Source organism: Quercus robur, chromosome 7 (assembly GCF_932294415.1).
Source record: "Quercus robur chromosome 7, dhQueRobu3.1, whole genome shotgun sequence".
Taxonomy (NCBI): domain Eukaryota; kingdom Viridiplantae; phylum Streptophyta; class Magnoliopsida; order Fagales; family Fagaceae; genus Quercus; species Quercus robur.
The window spans coordinates 18743075-18761306 of NC_065540.1; the positions used below are offsets into that span (position 1 = coordinate 18743075).

Below are 18232 nucleotides of genomic sequence, written 5' to 3' on the forward strand. Positions count from 1 at the left end.
TTGTCACCCATTCACAAATTTATGCAATAATAAATAACTAAATTGCAATGAAATTATATTATTTAAGTCAATTTAATAGAGTGGCTTCTCGCTATGAATTTATAAAATCTAGATTCACCAATCTTGTATTATCAAGAATTTCATATAATTTTTACAACAAAATATAATATTTATAGTTCTCAAATTACCAATAATAATTTGATGTTTTATGAATTTGTTTAGAAAAATATAATTTCATGTTTATGTAAATATATTGTATACATCCAAACATACAATAATATGTATATTTAAATCTATCCTATATACATAAGCTTGTTCATGAATATATGAATATATTATTAAGTGTGAATTCATATCATTTAATACCTGAGTCTAAATTTAAGTTTGAATATAAACAAACATGTTTTCCAAGTCGAGCCCCATGTTATAATGCGATCAATTTGTTAATGACCTTACTTAACCTTATAGCCAATTCCGATGTAATGATAGTTGCAAACATCCCCCCCCCCCAACATTTTTTTTTAGGGGGAGAAGGGGGGGTGTTACTCCATGACATATATTGCAAAGAAATTTTAAATCCATTAACATTCTCATGACCGAATAAAAGATTCGTTCAAATCAGATGAAGTAAGGCCTCAAATGATGAGTGGAAACTGAAAGACAGACATTACACTACTTGCTTTCCTACCAACAATCATTTACATCATGACTGACAATTGAATCCCCTTGGAGCAAACACTCAATCACACCTTTGCTGGGTTGAAATAATTTGTCATGGCTTCCTCCATTCCACTCATTCACTTCACCAAGCTAAGAAGCAGAGAATAAAGCTCTTCGTATCATTCCCCGCATTGTCCATCGAATAGCAACTCATACCATAAATGCCCAATAATAGCAACTGCAGCTGTCAAGAGTGAGCTAAATCTCTTCTGCTTTGCCAGGGAAAAAGTATAAATATTCAAGTGCTCTTATTTACCAAAAAAATTGAACAATGCCTTTGTATGGCCCTCTCTTCCATTCAACTCAATACTCTCTGGAACAACTAGCTGAAAGAAAATTTCTCAGCACCCCAAAAATGGACATCCCCACTTCTTGATCACTATATTAGGAGGAATCTCAAGGATTGAATTCCCACCATCAGCACATTATGAATTTACATTGCACTGACTCAAGAACTGATCTCCTCGATTCAAATACTTCTTCCAGTAACCTCTATATTTTGGAATTCCCAGCTCGAGCCAAGGCTTCATGTTACCATTATAGTGCAAAACTGCAGCTTTTGAAATTGCTTGGATATCAATGCCATAGTCATGTCCTAGCCCAGACAGTAACCAAGTACCATCAAGGGCATAAATTAGGTCCTGAAAGCTTAGCAAGCTTGCATGCAATGCAACAGCTTCACTGGATCCCTCATGCATGGTCAGCTGCAGTTATTATGAAGGCAAAGAGTCAGAAAATTTATATTGCTCAAGAGTATAGTAGCTTCAGCCACTGTTCTAATAATTATTTGTATAACAATTGAAAGGTTCAACGTTACTAATAAATAGAACATGCAGATATAATACAGAATGACCAGTCCATTTGCCAAATTTGTTGTAGCTTAGTGAAGCACAGCCTTTAAAAGAGATCAGTGGTGTCAAGGGTTTACCAGACCAATTAAAGAAAATTGAGGGCCATTGGCTTCTTTTCATTATTTATTTATATTTTTTTAATTCAAATTTATAGGATTGTCAAACCACAAATAGTTCCCAGCATATTCAAAACGCCAAAATATGTAAGGTATAAATTCAGTGTCACTCACCTCATGCATCAACTTTCGGTAAGTTTCAGTAAGATCTAGCTCTCTCCACCTGTCCAGATCAATTACATTCAATCCAGACATCCAAGCACAAGATTTTTTATCATAACTGTTTTCACCCAAATATTTCTTGAGTTGACCCAACTTCAATGAGCAGAACTGCACAGCGCCATTAACTTTCCCTTCCATGTTGAGGCTCCATAGTGCTGACAAGTCTTGCTGCACAATAACATCATCATCCAGAACCACAACTTTCTTCAAATTCTGGAATATTTCAGGGAGAAGATAGTGTGAGTGAGAAAAAATAGATATGTATTCTGTTCTAATAGGAGCCATTGGTGGACTATCAACATTGAGGAAGGAAACACGAAATTCCTCAGGCAGGGAAAGATACAATGGAGTTGCCTTGATATGGCTTTCCAGCTTAAGATGTTCAATGTTTAACACTTGAACTGTGGCTTCCTTGTAAGTATTTCTCAGAAACCATAATTTCATTGCAAAGTAATTCTGCCCATCTGTAAGCACATGAAAAACCTGGTTCCTGCTTTCCTGAAACATAGCAGGATAGTCAATCAGTTTTGCAAGCATACATGATGAAAATTTAAGAGTAAAATGTGCTCAGTAGAATGTCAGAAACATACTTTTGCATGCATAACAGTTGAGTTGATTACTACTGATGAAGCAAGAACGTTATTGGAGAATATGACATAGTGGTGCAACGTAGGATCTAAATATTTTTGAGCCAAAGAGAGTTCCGTGTCATTTAAAGGTGATCCAAAATATTCTACTGTCAATCTCATTGACAGGCAGTGAAGACTCTTTGGCATAGTCTGGACTGCAAGTTGGTAGAGGAAGGCACTTTGTTTCATGTGGAAGTTAGCTTCATCCTCAGTCATATCATATATTTGTCTCAATTTCTTGTCAACGTTGTTGCAGTCCACAATAAATGATTTGGCTTTGGCTATTGCAGCTTCCATCATCTGTAACTTCTTAGCAATCCTAATAAAACAATTTTGTTCTTAGTGTGTTGAACAAGCCATGTTAAAATTTCTTATAATAGAAATCCGCAGCACTTGCTGAAACAAATGATGAAAAGAATGAAAACTTCGAGCACTATCTGCCAAAAGATCTAACAAGCTACTGCATTGACAATATATTTTACATCATATTGATCTCGAAGTCATAAAGATGCTTATCTAAAAGGTCTGACTATCCTCATCCCATAGCATTAGCAGGACACAGTTCCAAACAGAAGTTTTTGTATACAGATTCTCAGGCAAGTATTTTTGATTGATGTTACTTGTCACAGCAGCTTGACCAAAAATCAAAGCATTTCAAGGTCAGTACAGAAAATCTAAAAAAGTGCAAAAAATAATTCTGCCACAATATGCTCAAGCATAGCATGAAACTGTCAACAATATGTTTGAGAGGGATCTAAATAGCTTAAGGCTAACTAAGATAGTTTTACAAATTGCAGTGACCAGGCAATTATATAAAAAAAAGTTCATGTAGAACTGGAAAGAAAAAAGGATGATAAAAAAAGAAACAAATGAAGCTCAATAGAACATTGTTGGGGTTGAGAATAGAGCATAACACAAAAGAAAATATAATCAGAGTGGGCTTAAAGGGCCTCGTATACTTTGTAGTTGGATGTAACAGCACCAGAAAGTAAAACCAAAAGCATTGGCAGAAGTATTGGATGTAACAGCACCCGAATGTAAAACCAAAAGCATTGGCAGAAGTAGATCTAATATCATCAAAATAAAGAACACATGAGAAAGAATAAGCACTAATCAAATATGTTTCCACTATAGTCTATATTTAACAAAAACCCAGAAAAGAAAAGACAAACAGTTCCAAGGTCTGACAAGAACACAAAGTGAATCTAACAAAAGAAAACAACATGTGTCAAAAGAAAAAAAAAAAAAATCATTAATACAACTTAGGAGCTTGTTTAGGTAAATTTGATGTTTGCACTTAGAAAGTGGACTGCAGATGGCAAGAATCAATCTTCTTTCCATGCTAAAGCAATGATCATTGCTTTATTGGTTGCCATTGATGAAATATATGGTAAACAATGAAAGGTTACCATCACTTACTGTGGTGGAAGATCACCATCTGTAGAACTTTCACTAAGAACACGCTCTAGTTCTTGAATATTTTGCTTCAATTCACGAGACAACTTGTCCTGTCTTGGAAGTTTTGCAATACTAGGATAGTATGCTCTAGCTACAAATAATTGGTCCTTCAATTTTTTCACCATAGAATCCTTCATATCTTCTCTGTGTTCTTTACGCCAAAGGCAATAACTACCAAATTTAAACTCACATAATTTTCCAACATCATGTACATCTTTTGTATATAAGGGGACTTCAATTACAGCACCAACTTTAGTATTCTGTCACAGATTTCAAATCAATCAAGGAAGCCATACATGCACCAGAAATTGATTAGCATGTTAACAGAAGTTTACAGAAAGAGTGATGCATTCTTACATTTGCACTGGGAGGTGATTGCAGAGAGCCACGCGGAGGCACTGGAAAGCCTGTAGATAATTAACAATAGAAACAAGAAAATATTGAATCAACATCTTTTTAACAAGGAAGGTTTTTGAAAGCAAAACTTTTAAGATAAGAAGTTCAAAAGAACCTTCTTTTGGCTGACTATCGTTCACGGAACCCCTACCAATGGTTTTATTCTTTGCTTCATTGGTAAAGTCTCTAAGAACATCCTGACAGACAGAATAGAAGATGACCAAAAAAATTATTTTAGATGCCTACATTACAGAACATAGAAGTCAATAAGCTTATATATCGACATTCTGGGATCAGAATGAATGTCAATCTCTATTTTTTTTCAGTAAATGAATTGCAACACACTCCCATAAATAATAAGAACGCCTTAACAAAATTACATAGGAGGAAAGAGAAAAAAGTGAAAATAATAATAATAATAATAATAATAATAATAATTACTGTACATATGTCCCTGCACCTTAATGATTCTCATTATATCATTCAATACTAGAAACTCAAACACACACCACCCCCCCCCCCCTCCAAAAAAAAAAAATTCAAAATTAAGAATGATTCCAGCAATGACTGGAAGTCCCTCTTAGCAGTTGCGTCCATCCTACCACACCTTGAATGAATGTGGCTCATATAGATAAAAAGGCCTTTGTATGTCATTCAAGCATATCCCCAAATCAGAATTAGAACCTTTCAGGAATAACGTTAATGTATGTAGCTTACGACATCAAAAGCAATATTCAGCTTTGTAAAAATGTGTACATTTCAGATTAATGTAAGGAAAAACAAACATTACACAAACTCCAATTTTATCAAATAATGAATAAAAGTAAAAGTAGGCCAGTTGCAATCTAACGATTCAAACTACAAGCTTTATGTCTGACAATTTTCTAAGCATAATGATACCACTTTCAACGATTTAACAGCAAAAGAAGTTAAAGTATTGACCATCAGAGCATTATGCATGAACCTTTGGAAGAGTAGGTCCCAGTTTTCTAATAAGTTCACGTACATGGATAGATTGATCCCCCTGTTAAAAATCAAAGCATGTGTTATGATATAGGAAAGGAATTCCTTTAATTTTGTAAGAGTAGAAAGTTGAAAATTTCATGAACAAGTTTTTAGGAATGAACTTGCACAGCATCCAAATGAAATCTGCAAATATGGCCTAATGGTGTGAATAAGATGCATTACCTCAGACTCGTTCCAAGTGTTTCTGACTTGGTGATGGTCAAATTCTCCAAAACCATTCTGATTTGCATGAGAGAGAGAGAGAGAGAGTCAACAACATTGCCAAAAAGAATTGAAAGCACAAAAAAAATTTGAAACCCCATGGCGAAGTACTTACTGAAGCTGAAGTTTGTTGTTCAGGCAAATATCCTGCAGCAGATGCGAAAATGTTTTATAAAATGGGGAAAATGTAGTAATGCGATGGAGCAAAACAAAGAGCATAATCATGCTAAGTCAGTATCATCCATAATGACGATAATAATGATAGATAATGAGAGATCTGGGACTAATTAAGATTGTTAAGCTAATATAATTAATTAAGTTAAGACTTCCCCGAATCTAGCAAAGTGAAAAAGAAATCTGGATCGATCTAAAAAATAAATAGAGAAAGGAGAGAGTGTGATTGTGCCCTAAATTAATCAGGAAGAAGAGGAAACAGATCTAAATAGAAAAGAAGAAGAAGAAGTTAGATTGAGCAAAGCAAAAGCAAAAGCAAAGTAGAAAGTACCCGGAGGCGCAGGGCGAAAGCCATTGTGAAGGCCTAGCAAAAAGGCAAGAGGAACCAGCATGGAGAGGATAACGAGTCCCAGCACTCCAATAACAAGCCCTCTCCATCGCCTTTGACTCTTCAACCCTAATCCCAATCCACCGCCACCACCACCCCAACCACCTCCGCCCTTCATTTTCTCTTTTTTTCCCAAGAAGCAACCACCGTGTCCGTAGAATGTGTGTTTATTAATATTGGAACAATTTCAACCACCTCCTCCACCAATTTACCGCCAATACTCGTCTCATCACACACTAAAACCACTCTTTCTTTTCCCCCCTTTCCCTCTGCTCCGTTTTTTCACTTTGCTACAATGCAATTGTAAATGCAAACGCATCACCTTTTGAGTATTTTACTTTGGGTGAAATCCGCTTTTGTACGTCTTTCTAATTAGATTTATTTGACCTCAAACGGAGTATATCACTAATCATCACCAAATATATATATATATATATATTTTTTTTTTTTTTGAGATTTTGGGAAAGGTAGGATCATTCCAATACGTGAGTTTGCATTTCCCGCATTTGAGCCCAAAACTAAATTTGCCTCAAACAAGCCCAACCTGAAAATCAAACTCAATTCACCTAAGCCCAACCTGTGGACCCATCAGCACATAAATTTGCAAAATTAAAATTGACCCCAAACTTTTCCAAAATTATAATTTGACTCCACAATTTTCTTGAAATCACATTTTAGCCCTAAAATTTTCTAAATTACAAATTGGCCCCTAAAATTTCCAAAATTATAATTTGACCCCACAAATTTCATGAAATTACAAACTGACCTTTATAAATTCAAAAATTGCACAAGGGCCCTCGAGGTCACAAAAATAATTAAATTGTCAAATGATTATGTTTTCACATTCTATAGGAACTTACTCATTTTGTATTCCTTGTTATTTCTTTGTCTTTTGCATGAGATAAAATACTTGGGAAAAATAATTGCTCTTGTTATGCTATGCTATGCAATGAGACTTACCTCATTGCAAAGTCATTTACCTTTAAGTTAATGCCATGCAATCACATGTATAGCTATGACTTTCAATTTTTCCTTCCAAAATAAATTTCTTACATGCCATGTATTCACTTTTAAGAGTCGCCACCATCGAGAGAACATTAGTCATTCTTCCAAGTTCTCTTGAAATCCTAATTTTTCATTTTAGCCAACATTTAAAGGGATTGTAGGGTGTTTACATAGCATTCAGAAAAAAGTCAAGTGAAAAAATCCCTCCCTCTCCTTGCTGTAGGAGCCTTCCCTTTCATTCCATAACAAAATCTCCCTCCCTTAGGTAAACCTATGGGTATTAGATTTTCTCTTTACCTAGATCACTTACCTACCTACCCATCTACTCTTTAGCTCGAACTGATGGTAGACGACATTATCAACGAACTAGAAAAAATGAAACTAACAGTGGAAGAGGAGGAAGTAATTGAGATACCAGACGAAGATAGAGTGGATGAACTAGAGAGTTGTTACCACAGCCTCATTGGCAAATTCTTAACCTGCAAATCCTTCAACAAAATGGCGGCTAAGAACACAATTCGAAGAGCATGGGGAGTGGATACAAAGTTCCAAATACTAGATGTATGACCAAACCTGTTTCAGTTCAAGTTTAACTCTAAATTTGATATGATGCGCATCCTACGAGGGGGGCCATGGACGTTCGACAACCAACTCCTCATGCTAAAGAGGTGGCATAAAGGTATGATTGTTGGGAACATGAAGTGGGAACACGCATCTCTTTGGATACAAATCTGGGGAGCCCCTTTTGACATGGTATCTCCTATTGTTGCATCAAAGGTCGGAAGCAGACTGGGGGTTGTGGAGGAAGTTGAGAAGCAAAGACAACAGGATGAACAGAATATTTTTATATGGGTCCGAGTTGCTCTACCTATTGCAAAACCACTATGTCGTGGGAGTTATATTGCAGGACCCAGTGGAGAACATACATGGATACAATTCAAGTATAAGAGAATGCCTATCTTTTGTCATTTTTGTGGCTTGTTGGGCCACAATTTGCGCCACTGTGCAAGTCATTATGCACCAGAAAAGAACGGAGGTGTAGGTGAATACCAGTATGGTGACTAGCTCAAAGCAATGGGGAGTCGTTCAAAATCCACTCGAAACCATGAATCAGAGTCTCGTGATGGTTCTGATAATGCCACAGTGAAGGAGCAACACCTAACAGTAGCTATTGGAAACGGTAGCAATCATGATTGTAGTCCGAAACAACAGCAAACAATGATTGAGAATCTTGGTGATAAAGGCATATTAATGGGAAGCGTTACACAAATTGATGGGAAAACTGTTGATTGCACTAATTCAAATGTTGGACCAAACTTGGGCCCAACAGTCTCGAGTGTAGCAATTACACAAACGAATGGGCTTGATGGGCTGAATTCTAAGCCTAAAGCAACGTGGGTTAGGCTTAACAGAATGGAGTGTGGGTTAAGTGAGTCTGCTAGGGATATTTGCACACCAAGCTTAGGAAAAAGAGCAGCAACGAGTACTTTGTTTGCAGAGCATGAAGAACACCACTAGAAAAGAGGACAGGTAGAGACTGGTGAAGCAAACCATGATGAAATATCGGTGAGGGTTGAAAGCCACCCTTGCCGGGAGCAATACGGATCCTAAGTTGGAACTGCCAAGGGCTTGGGGGCCCTTGGATAGGTCGAAGCCTTCGCAAAATTGTGAGGAAATAAGATCCCATAGTGTGTTTTCTAATGGAGACTAGACTGGAAAAAGAAGGATTTGAAAAGCTATACAAAGATTTATTGTTTCAAAATCGTATTATCGTGAAACAACCTGATGAAGGGGGTGGATGCATTGTTGTGGAAATTAGATGTGAGTATCGACCTCATGAACTTCTCACCTAACCATATTCTTGTCACTATGAAGGAAGAGGACAGGTTTGTGTGGCACTTGACAGGGTTCTATGGATGGCTAGATGCAACTCAACGCAATAAATCATGGGCTTAAACATATTAGAACGTTGGTGGATGGCCCCTGGATGTGCATTGGAGATTTTAATGCAATCCTTCATACAACGGAGAAACTCAGCAAACGTCCATGCCAGAGGAATCAGGTGAATGCTTTTGGAGACACACTTGACTCTTGTCAGCTTCAGGACTTGGGACACCATGGCTACCCATACACCTGGAACAACAAAAGGCCAAGTGACGCTAATACGAAGCAACGCCTAGACCATACCATCGCCACAAAAGATCGGGTGACAAGTTCCAAATGAGCAAACTGATCCACCTTTCTTCACATGCCTCGGATAACTTGGCCGTTCTCCTTCAAACCCAAACTTATAGGCATCAACAACCAAGGGGGAATAGAAGGTTCAAATTTGAAGAAACATGGCTGTTGTGGGAAGAGTGTGAAGTAGTGGTTGAGGGAGCATGGAATATAGGTGGGACTGATGGGACCGGGTTGGCCAATATACAACACAGAATTGAGGCATGTAGGGTGGAATTGAAGGCTTGGGGTGCTAGTAAGTTAAACCCGGATACTGAGGAAATAAAAAAGCTTCCAAAAAAAAAAAAATAGACACTATGATTGTGGTGGAAGTTACCAAGGAGTCTAGACCAAAGTTCCTAGACGACTCCAAAAAATTGGATGAACTATTACGTAGGTGTTGATGCTCATTTTGGAAGACCAATAGCAGGAAAAAGCCCAACCATACGGGTAGAGAAGAATTAGTGGATTGATAGAAAAACCATTAAACCCAAATGGTAGGAACAATGGATCATAGGCCCATAAAGTAAATAAATGGGCCCTGAGGAAAGCAAATGGGCCTAAAGGAGCCCAAAGAGAGAAGTAGTAAACCTATAGGCATTATGTGATGTAGAAAAGTAAGAATGGACCACAGCAAACCCGAAGTAATGAAGTAAGAAAATAAGGGGTTAATGGAAAGACCATGAGCCCTAAGGATGAAGGATAAGGTAATTAGGCCAAGAAAACCCAAAAGAGTTAGTAAAAACCCATGAGAATGCATAATTAGAAAATAGGCCGAGGATGCCTAAGAAAAGTAAATGGGCCAAGGATGCCCAAGAAGAAATGGGACAAAGGAGCCCACAAGCAATATAATGGGTTAAGAAAGCTCCAAAGTAGCATGAGTATAAATCTAATGATCATACAGAGTCATTGAGAGAAGAACAAGCAGCAGACCCAAAAAAGACCCAATAAGCACGGGTCAAATAAGACCACGGTTGGAATAGCAGAATGGTATAATAGGAATGGCAACAAGATTACGGAAGGAGCAAAGAATGGGCTAAAAAGGAGAAAACTCACAATCAAGTAAGGCCCAGCCCTTGAAATGAGCAAGCCAATGAAGAACGGAAAATCAAAAAATAGTTCACGCCATAAGAGGTCAAAGATGAGCGGCAGAATGCACAGAGAAGCCTCCAGACCATGGCAAACGCATGAGCAGCAAGCTTTTGACGTACATGGGAAGTGGAACACATGCTAGGCCCAGGCACTACCAACTTGTACTCAGCCAATACAAGAGTGGTAGGTCATGGGTCAAAGGTAAGAGAAAGTACGGCCTGGCGGTGGGGAGAAGGAAATCCTATTCTGGGGTTCCTACTCAGATTCTTTTAGGGGTGATGTCCTACTGGGATGACATACCACCCAAAAGAAGGAATGATGAGTTGGAACCACTAGGTGCATGTCATGAGGGATAGCGAGAGAGAATACCCACACTGTGGTGGATAAGAATGCCACGGTGAGCAAGCAAACAAAATAGTCTTCTTTGTCTGGTAATGGGGAGTGGCACAGCCAGCACAGGTAAGTGGTGGTGGTTGGGCAGTTGACAAACCAGTGGGTGGTCGATAAGAACACTCTAAACCAGATAAAAGTAGTTAAATGCTAAAATGGTAAAAATTAGTCACAGTAGGCAGTATATAAAAGGTCCTTGCCGTGCACAATAACATCATTGCAACAGTAGCAACTACTAAGAGAGAATCACAGCACCATCATCATCATAACACTACACAAGTAAGCACTAAGAAAGAAAGAAAAGGAGTGGGGGAAAGAATCAAGGTAACAAAACAGAGAAAAGAAAAAGAAAAAGAAGAGAAATAGAGAATGTAGAATGGCAGACATGCACCAATAGGCTAATCTCATTCCTCCATCTAAAAGCCTACCCTCTGTTGAGGATAAAAAACTCATTTGGGCATAAGCCATTCAGGCATGTTCTCTCAAAGTGGATAATTTCTACAATAGGATCCTCTTGTGAGGTTACCCACGTTGAGGAAGTGGTTCCCTCCTTGACCTTAGTCCCGTAACACAATTAAACACGACAAATTGATCTTTTCATTTTTTAATTTTATTGCTTATTGCTATTGTTTCTTCTTTTGTCTTTGCAATTTCACCTATAATATGTTTCTTGTTGCCATATCATTCTTTTTTCCTATTTTAATTAAGGATCTCTTACTTGCTTTGCCTGACAGTAACGTATTTCTTTTATCATTGTTTTATTGCATTTATTTGTCATAACTCTTTTGTAGCAGCTTCACTTGCCATGGGCATGTGACCAAAGTTTCGGCAGATAGGGCATAGTTTGTGCGTAAGCCGAACTAAGGTGAGTTACAATTGGACCGGTCCTAACTCTCTTATCTAGAACACTTGGACCTAGTGCAGCAGGAGGTAGTCCAGCCCAAAATCACAAAGGCCCACCACAACAAGCAAGAAATTTTTTGGGCTCAAAGATCTAGAATTTCTTGGCTTAAGCATAAGGATAGGAACACAAAATTTTTTCCATGCCAAAGCCTCACATCGGAGACGAAGAAATCATATTCAAAGGATTAAAAACTCTAAAGATTGTTGGATGGAGGAAGTAAAAGACATTGCAAAAGTGGCAATTGATTACTTTGATAACCTGTTTACTGCAGGAACATGTAACTAGATTGATGAATGTCTAAGCACGGTGACAAGCAAAGTCACTCCTAATATGCAACAGATCCTGTCCAGTGATTTCAGTGCTGATGAAATTAAGGCGGCTTTGTTCCAGATGTGACCGACAAAGGCTTCTGGATTGGATGGTATGAATCCCCTGTTTTACCAAAAATTTTGGCATGTTGTGGGTGATAATGTTGTTACTGCTGTTTTGGATTTTTTTTTTTTTTTTTAAATCTAGTTGTATGACTCTTGGCATTAACCATACCAATATTGTGTTAATTCCAAAAGTGAAAAATTCTATCAAAATGTCTAATTTTAGACCAATTAGCTTATGCAATGTTATCTATAAAATCATATCCAAGGTTTTGACTAATCGTTTGAAACAAATCCTCCCATATATAATCTCTCCCACACAAAGTGCATTTGTCCCCGGCAAACTCATCACAGACAATGTATTACTTGCCTATGAGACTCTCCATGCTATGAATACTCGGAAAAAAGGAAAACAAGGTTCATTGGCGTTGAAGCTTGATATTAGTAAGGCATATGATAGGGTGGAATGACCTTTCCTCAATGGCATGATGGTGAAATCGAGTTGTCCAGAGAAGTGGATTAACTGGGTGATGGGATGTGTAAGTTTGTCCTCCTATTCCATTATTATTGATGGGAAACCATATGGTCACTTGCAACCTTTAAGAGGGATTTGCCAAGGCAACCCTCTTTCACCATATTTGTTTCTTTTGTGTGTAGATGGGTTAACATCTCTTTTGGAAAAAGCAAAAATGGAGAGGCGGACTAGTGGTGTATCTATCTGTAGAAGTGCACCAAAAATCACCAACTTATTATTTGCAGATGATTCTCTATTGTTTTGCCAGGCCACTCAACCCGAAGTTGTAGCCATTACTGAGATCCTCCAAAAGTATGCAGGTGCATCAAGCCAATCCATTAATTTACAGAAATCTTTGGTATTCTTTAGCAAGAACACACCTTGTGACCAAAGACAAGCAAGTGCCTCAGCTTTGGGAGTGAAGGTGGTGGAGAGTTTTGACACTTACTTGGGCTTACCAACCTTGATTGGACATGCAAAATACCAAACCTTTTCCTTCCTCCAAGATAGAGTTTGGAAAAAATTGCAAGGGTGGAAGGGGACAATGTTATTTAGAGCAGGCAAGGAAGTGTTAATCAAGGCAGTGGCTCAATCAATACCCACATACACTATGGGGGTGTTTCTCTCACCTTTGATGCTTTGTGATGATCTCAATGCCTTGTGTGCAAAATTTTGGTGGGGATAAGTTGGCAATGAGAGGAAAATACATTGGCGGAGTTGGGATTTCTTATCAAAGCCAAAGAAGGATGGTGGTATGGGGTTTAGAGATTTGAGAAGCTTTAATCTTGCTATGCTTGCTAAGAAAAGGTGGAGACTAATACAAGATCAAGACTCAATTTTATTCCAATGCCTTAAAGCCAGATACTTCCCTCGATGCAATTTCCTTGATATGGTTGTATCACCAAACTGCTCATATACATGGAAAAGTATAATGGCAGCAGTAACTATTCTAAAATCGGGCGCTATTGAAGGGTCGGCGATGGATCAACTATTAGAGGGGTAGAGGACAAATGGATACCAAACCACCCAACCAACCAAATCCTATTTCCAACTGTGATGGAGGATGAGGACTGGCATGTGGCAAACCTGAATGGGGTGTCAAATGGGCGAGTTTGGGTGGGTTTGGGGCGGGCAAAATTGGACTGGGTATATAAAACCCATTTACCCACTAAAACTCATTTAACTAATTGCTTCTAACCCAAATCCAATCCAACCCAATTATTATGGGTAAACCCCAACTCACCCAATTACCCAATTATCAAAATTACCAAAATGCCATTAAAGTGAAAATCCCAACATTTTCTTAGATTTTCTTTTCCACTCTCTCTAGTCTCCATTTTTGGAATTAAAAAATTCCACATAAGTACATCCACATCAGCAATTATATTAAAAATCCAAATAAAAAAATATTTTCTTTTCTTTCCTATTTTCTCTCACTTTCTAGGCAACCAAACAGTGCAACAAATACAAAGATATATCATTTCAAGCTCAAAACTTTCTTGGAATTTCGAAAGCAACTATACTTGAAACAAATAGAAATTCTTCTGATTTGGAATTTCGAAAGCAACTATACTTGAAACAAATAGAAATTCTTCTAAACCAAAAAAAGAGAAAAATGAATGCATCCTTATCAATTACTCCATTCTTAAATTACCCAAATTTAAAATAAATAAATAAATAAAATTCAAACCCAGTATGGTGTGTACTATTGCCGTAGTCTGTGTTTGGTTGCCCTTTCCACTCCGACGCTGAAGCTTGACAAATCCAAAAAAATGGCCTCCATAGTTCCTCACTCCGTCGCCGACGCCGATTTATGGGCCGCAATCGACTCCCCCGTGGCCTCTCATTCCGCCTCCAAATCCCGCAAATCCCTCGCTATTAGATCCCCCAATTTCCAATCCCTATCCCCAATCTCAAACCCCTCGTCGTCATCAAAGCTCTCTAAATACCCTAAAACCCTAAACTCCAACCATTCCGACACCAAATCTAGGGTTTTGGCCCAAGTCAAGGTGATTCAAGAACCTTGGGTTTATTGCCCGCCGCGCAAGGTCGCAAGGACCTATGCTTCGGAAGCTAGCGAGACTAGTCCTCTTATCGTGCTCAAAAACATGCAACGCACGCCGACCACTCTAGTGTATTCTTCGCCGGAAGTGCATTTGTCGCCGGAGATTGGGAAGTTCAGTGTGAGAGAGAGAGCAAACGAGAGAGAGAGAGAGAGAGAGAGAGAGAAGTGTTTGGAGGCTGAGAAAATGAAGGAAAATGAAATTGAAACTGAAACGTTTGAGGTTTTTTTTTTTTTTTTTAATGGGAAGGGCTGACTTGAATTTGGGTATATTGTTTTTGGGTTAAATGGGGCTCAATGAGTTTTTAGTTAAAACCCAATAATCACTGGGTCTAATTGGGTTGATGCCCATTTAACCCAACTAATAATTGGGTGGGTTTGGGTTAAATTAGAGTGTGTGGGTTTGAGTGGACAAATGGATTTGGGCTTACTTTGCCACCCCTAAACCTGATAGATCTGAACCTTAATTGGTGGAACCATGAGCTCATTTATGCTGAATTTCATAAAGTTAATGCTAATGCAATTTGCAGAATACCATTGAGCCGTAGGTCTGCTCTGGATGCCATTTTTTGGCTACATAGCAAGGATGGGGCATACTCATGCAAGTCTGGGTATCAAGTTGCAAGATAGATTGCAAGAGAGTCAAATTGGATGGAATGTTCCACGGGTCTAGCAGGAAGGCAGGTGTGGCAGAAGATTTGGAAGCTAGGAGTGCCGAATGAAATCAAGGTGTTTGGTTGGCGTCCTTGTTAGGAAATTTTACCAACCCGTGTGAACTTGGCAAAAAGGAAAATCACTTCTGATAATCTATGTCAGTGCTGTGAGAGAACCTGAAATTGAAGCACGTGTTATGGGAATGTGGGGCTGCGTAAGATGTCTGGGCAGGTTGTGTACCTCGGCTCCAGAAGATGTCAAACAATCACAGCAATGTCATAAAGCTAGTTGAGAATCTGTTACAGACTTGAGAAATCAGAATTTGAGTTGTTTCTAGTCCAATCTTGGTTCATATGGAACCAAAGAAATACAGTTTTATATGGAGGAAGCTTTAAGGAAACGAAATGGCTAAACAAAAGAGCCAGCGACTACCACAAGGATTTTCAACAAGCACAACGACAACTTGCTATTCCTGCAGCAACAACAGAACCACTTGGCAGCCACCACCACAATCAAGCTTCAAACTCAACTTTGATGCGGCTATCTTTGCTGAGCAGAACTATACTGGATTTTGGTGCAATAATTCGAAACTACAGAGGAAAGGTGATGGTTGCCATGTTAGCCAAGGACCGCCTGTGACAACTAGTGATGAAGCAGAAGCATTAGCTTGCAGGAAGGCGCTTGAATTCTCCATCGATGCAGGATTTCTGGAGCTCATCATTGAAGGCGATAATGCGCATGTTATGAAGACTATTTGTTCATCACTCCCAAATCGATCTTCGCTGGGCATAATCATAGATGATGATAAGTGTCTTATGAATGATATGCAAAATGTCTATGTCATCAGTATTAGGAGGGAAGGAAATAAGGTGGCCCATGCCCTTGCCAGGTATGCTAAAATTGTTTTTGACGATATGTACTGGCTGGAAGACTCTTCGCCACTAGTGGTGGATGATTTGTATTTTGATATTATGAATTTGAATGAATGAAATTATGCTGGATTGGCTTTAAAAAAAAAAAAAAAAAGAGTCGCCACCAACAACACAAATCTTTTCTGCAAATTACCTATCAACCCCAAAACATTTCCAATATTGTCTTTCAAAACCAAAACTTTAAAAATTATCTTTTGACCCTAAAAATTTTAAAAATCACATTTTGATCCTCAAATTTTCTCAAAATTATTTTTTGACCCTAAAATATTTATAAAAAAAAAATTGCACAAAGGCCTTTGAGGTCACAAAAAAAGCTTTTTTCTTGATTTGCCAAAACAAAAGGTTTTCCTTCAAAGATAATAAAATTGTAAAATGACATTGTTTTTTCATTTTAAAAACATTTAACCATTTGTGTTTTTGTTATTCTTTTGTGTCCTTTTGCATGAGAAAAAATATCATGGAAAAAGGAGTTGCACTTGGTGTTGATACTATATTTTGTCCGACTCTAAATTTCGATAGAAGTTTTAGCCTAAAAATGAAGGATGTAATGATTTTACTAGTTGGACCCAATTTTTGTTGTTGATTTTCATCAATTTTTATGTGATTGACTAAACTTAATTAAGCTTTGATTAGCCAAAACAAGATTTTGAAGTTCAGCAAGACGAGCCAGAGAGTGCAAGACACTTGACCAGAGTGCGAGACAAACGAGAATTTAGAGGTTGAGTGAACTGTGAATCGCGGTCGGTTTGAAAGAGAGAGAAAAGTAGAGAGAGAGAGGTGGCGGCCGCGGAAAAGTGAGAAAGAAATAAAGGATGGCTGGGAGGGAAAGTGGGTGGACAAAGAGAGAGGAAGATAAAGGTAAGGTGAGTGAAGAAAGAGAAAGAGAGAGCATACTGATGATTGGCAACCAAAGATCGGCAATAGCGCCATTACGGCAGCGTGATGGGTGGTGGTGACGAAGGGACTTGAGAGAGAGAGAGAGAGAGAGAGAGAGAGAGAGAGAGAGAGAGAGAGGTTTACAGAAGGGGTTTACACAATCTGGAATATTTTATTTTAGACTAAATTACATAAATGGTCCTACATTGTGTCAATTTGGTCCTTAAATTTTTGTGCTATGTCAATTTGGTCCATTTGGTCCTTCCTATTAACTTTTAAGTGTGGGATAGAAATTGCTAACATGTCTAACAAACTGAATAAAAAATTTGCCACTTTTGGTAAAATTTACAAAATAGTATTTTATATATTATTACATGGTTCTTTAGATTATTTGGTAATTGGGTGGGAGTAATGACAATTTGGTTAAATAGATAATAAATGGCTAAATGAGTGTTTAGTACCCAATTATGTGCATAAACTATACATTTTTTTGAAAAATGTTTACATTGACTTTGCAGTGGCTGTTGGGTGAGTTTGGACGGGGCAGTGTATTTTCAACACATAATTTTCAAAGAATGTACACAATTGTGTATTCAACACACACATTTTTGTGAAAATACATCTACCCATCCTAGCCCACCCAATTGCTACCACAAATTCAATGTACACATTATTCAAAAAAATGTACATAATTGTGCACAAAAATACCCATTTAACCAAACTGTCATTATCCATACAATTGTATGTTTACAACGAAAATGATTTTCAAAGAATGTTCACAATCATGTACCTTCAACATACACAACTTTTAAAGATTGTACACCATTATGTACATTAAACATACACTCTTTTTAAAAGAATGTACATAATCATCATAAATAAATAAAATTAAAATGAAGGTGTTATATTTTTAGGGGGTCTATTGCTTACAGTACCAACACTTACATATTGAGAGCATTAGCATTGGTGGTACTAAAAGCCATATTGCTATTTTTAGCACTACCAATACTAGAAAGCATGCTACAATGGTGGAGGGAAAGTCAAAAAATTTGGCTGTTGAGCTACAGAGCACAACTAAGATGGTAAAAAAAAAA

The 18232-nt window shown here is 37.9% G+C and overlaps 3 protein-coding genes across 5 annotated transcripts; 2 read left to right on the top strand and 1 right to left on the bottom strand.

Annotated features, from left to right (window-relative positions):
- Positions 1-557: 557 nt before the first annotated feature.
- LOC126692632 (probable galacturonosyltransferase 7) lies at positions 558-6517 on the bottom strand. Of its 3 annotated transcripts, none has more exons than XM_050388305.1 (10): positions 6065-6517; positions 5675-5706; positions 5521-5577; positions 5339-5356; positions 4448-4529; positions 4294-4343; positions 3898-4196; positions 2440-2797; positions 1802-2347; positions 558-1424 (listed from the first exon to the last, which is right to left on the bottom strand). In XM_050388305.1, the coding sequence occupies exons 1-10, from the start codon at positions 6237-6239 to the stop codon at positions 1146-1148; spliced, it is 1896 nt and encodes a 631-aa protein (XP_050244262.1). In that variant the 5' UTR covers positions 6240-6517; the 3' UTR covers positions 558-1145. The 3 variants fall into 3 exon arrangements, with proteins under 3 accessions (XP_050244262.1, XP_050244261.1, XP_050244263.1); XM_050388304.1 differs by having other exon boundaries at positions 5297-5356; XM_050388306.1 differs by having other exon boundaries at positions 5275-5356.
- A 1218-nt stretch (positions 6518-7735) lies between these two features.
- Positions 7736-8191, top strand: LOC126691115 (uncharacterized). Its single transcript, XM_050386190.1, has one exon. It carries the CDS (start codon positions 7736-7738, stop codon positions 8189-8191), a length of 456 nt encoding a protein of 151 aa, XP_050242147.1.
- A 4598-nt stretch (positions 8192-12789) lies between these two features.
- On the top strand, positions 12790-13299 carry LOC126691116 (uncharacterized). Its single transcript, XM_050386191.1, has one exon. The coding sequence runs from the start codon at positions 12790-12792 to the stop codon at positions 13297-13299; it is 510 nt and encodes a 169-aa protein (XP_050242148.1).
- Positions 13300-18232: the final 4933 nt, after the last annotated feature.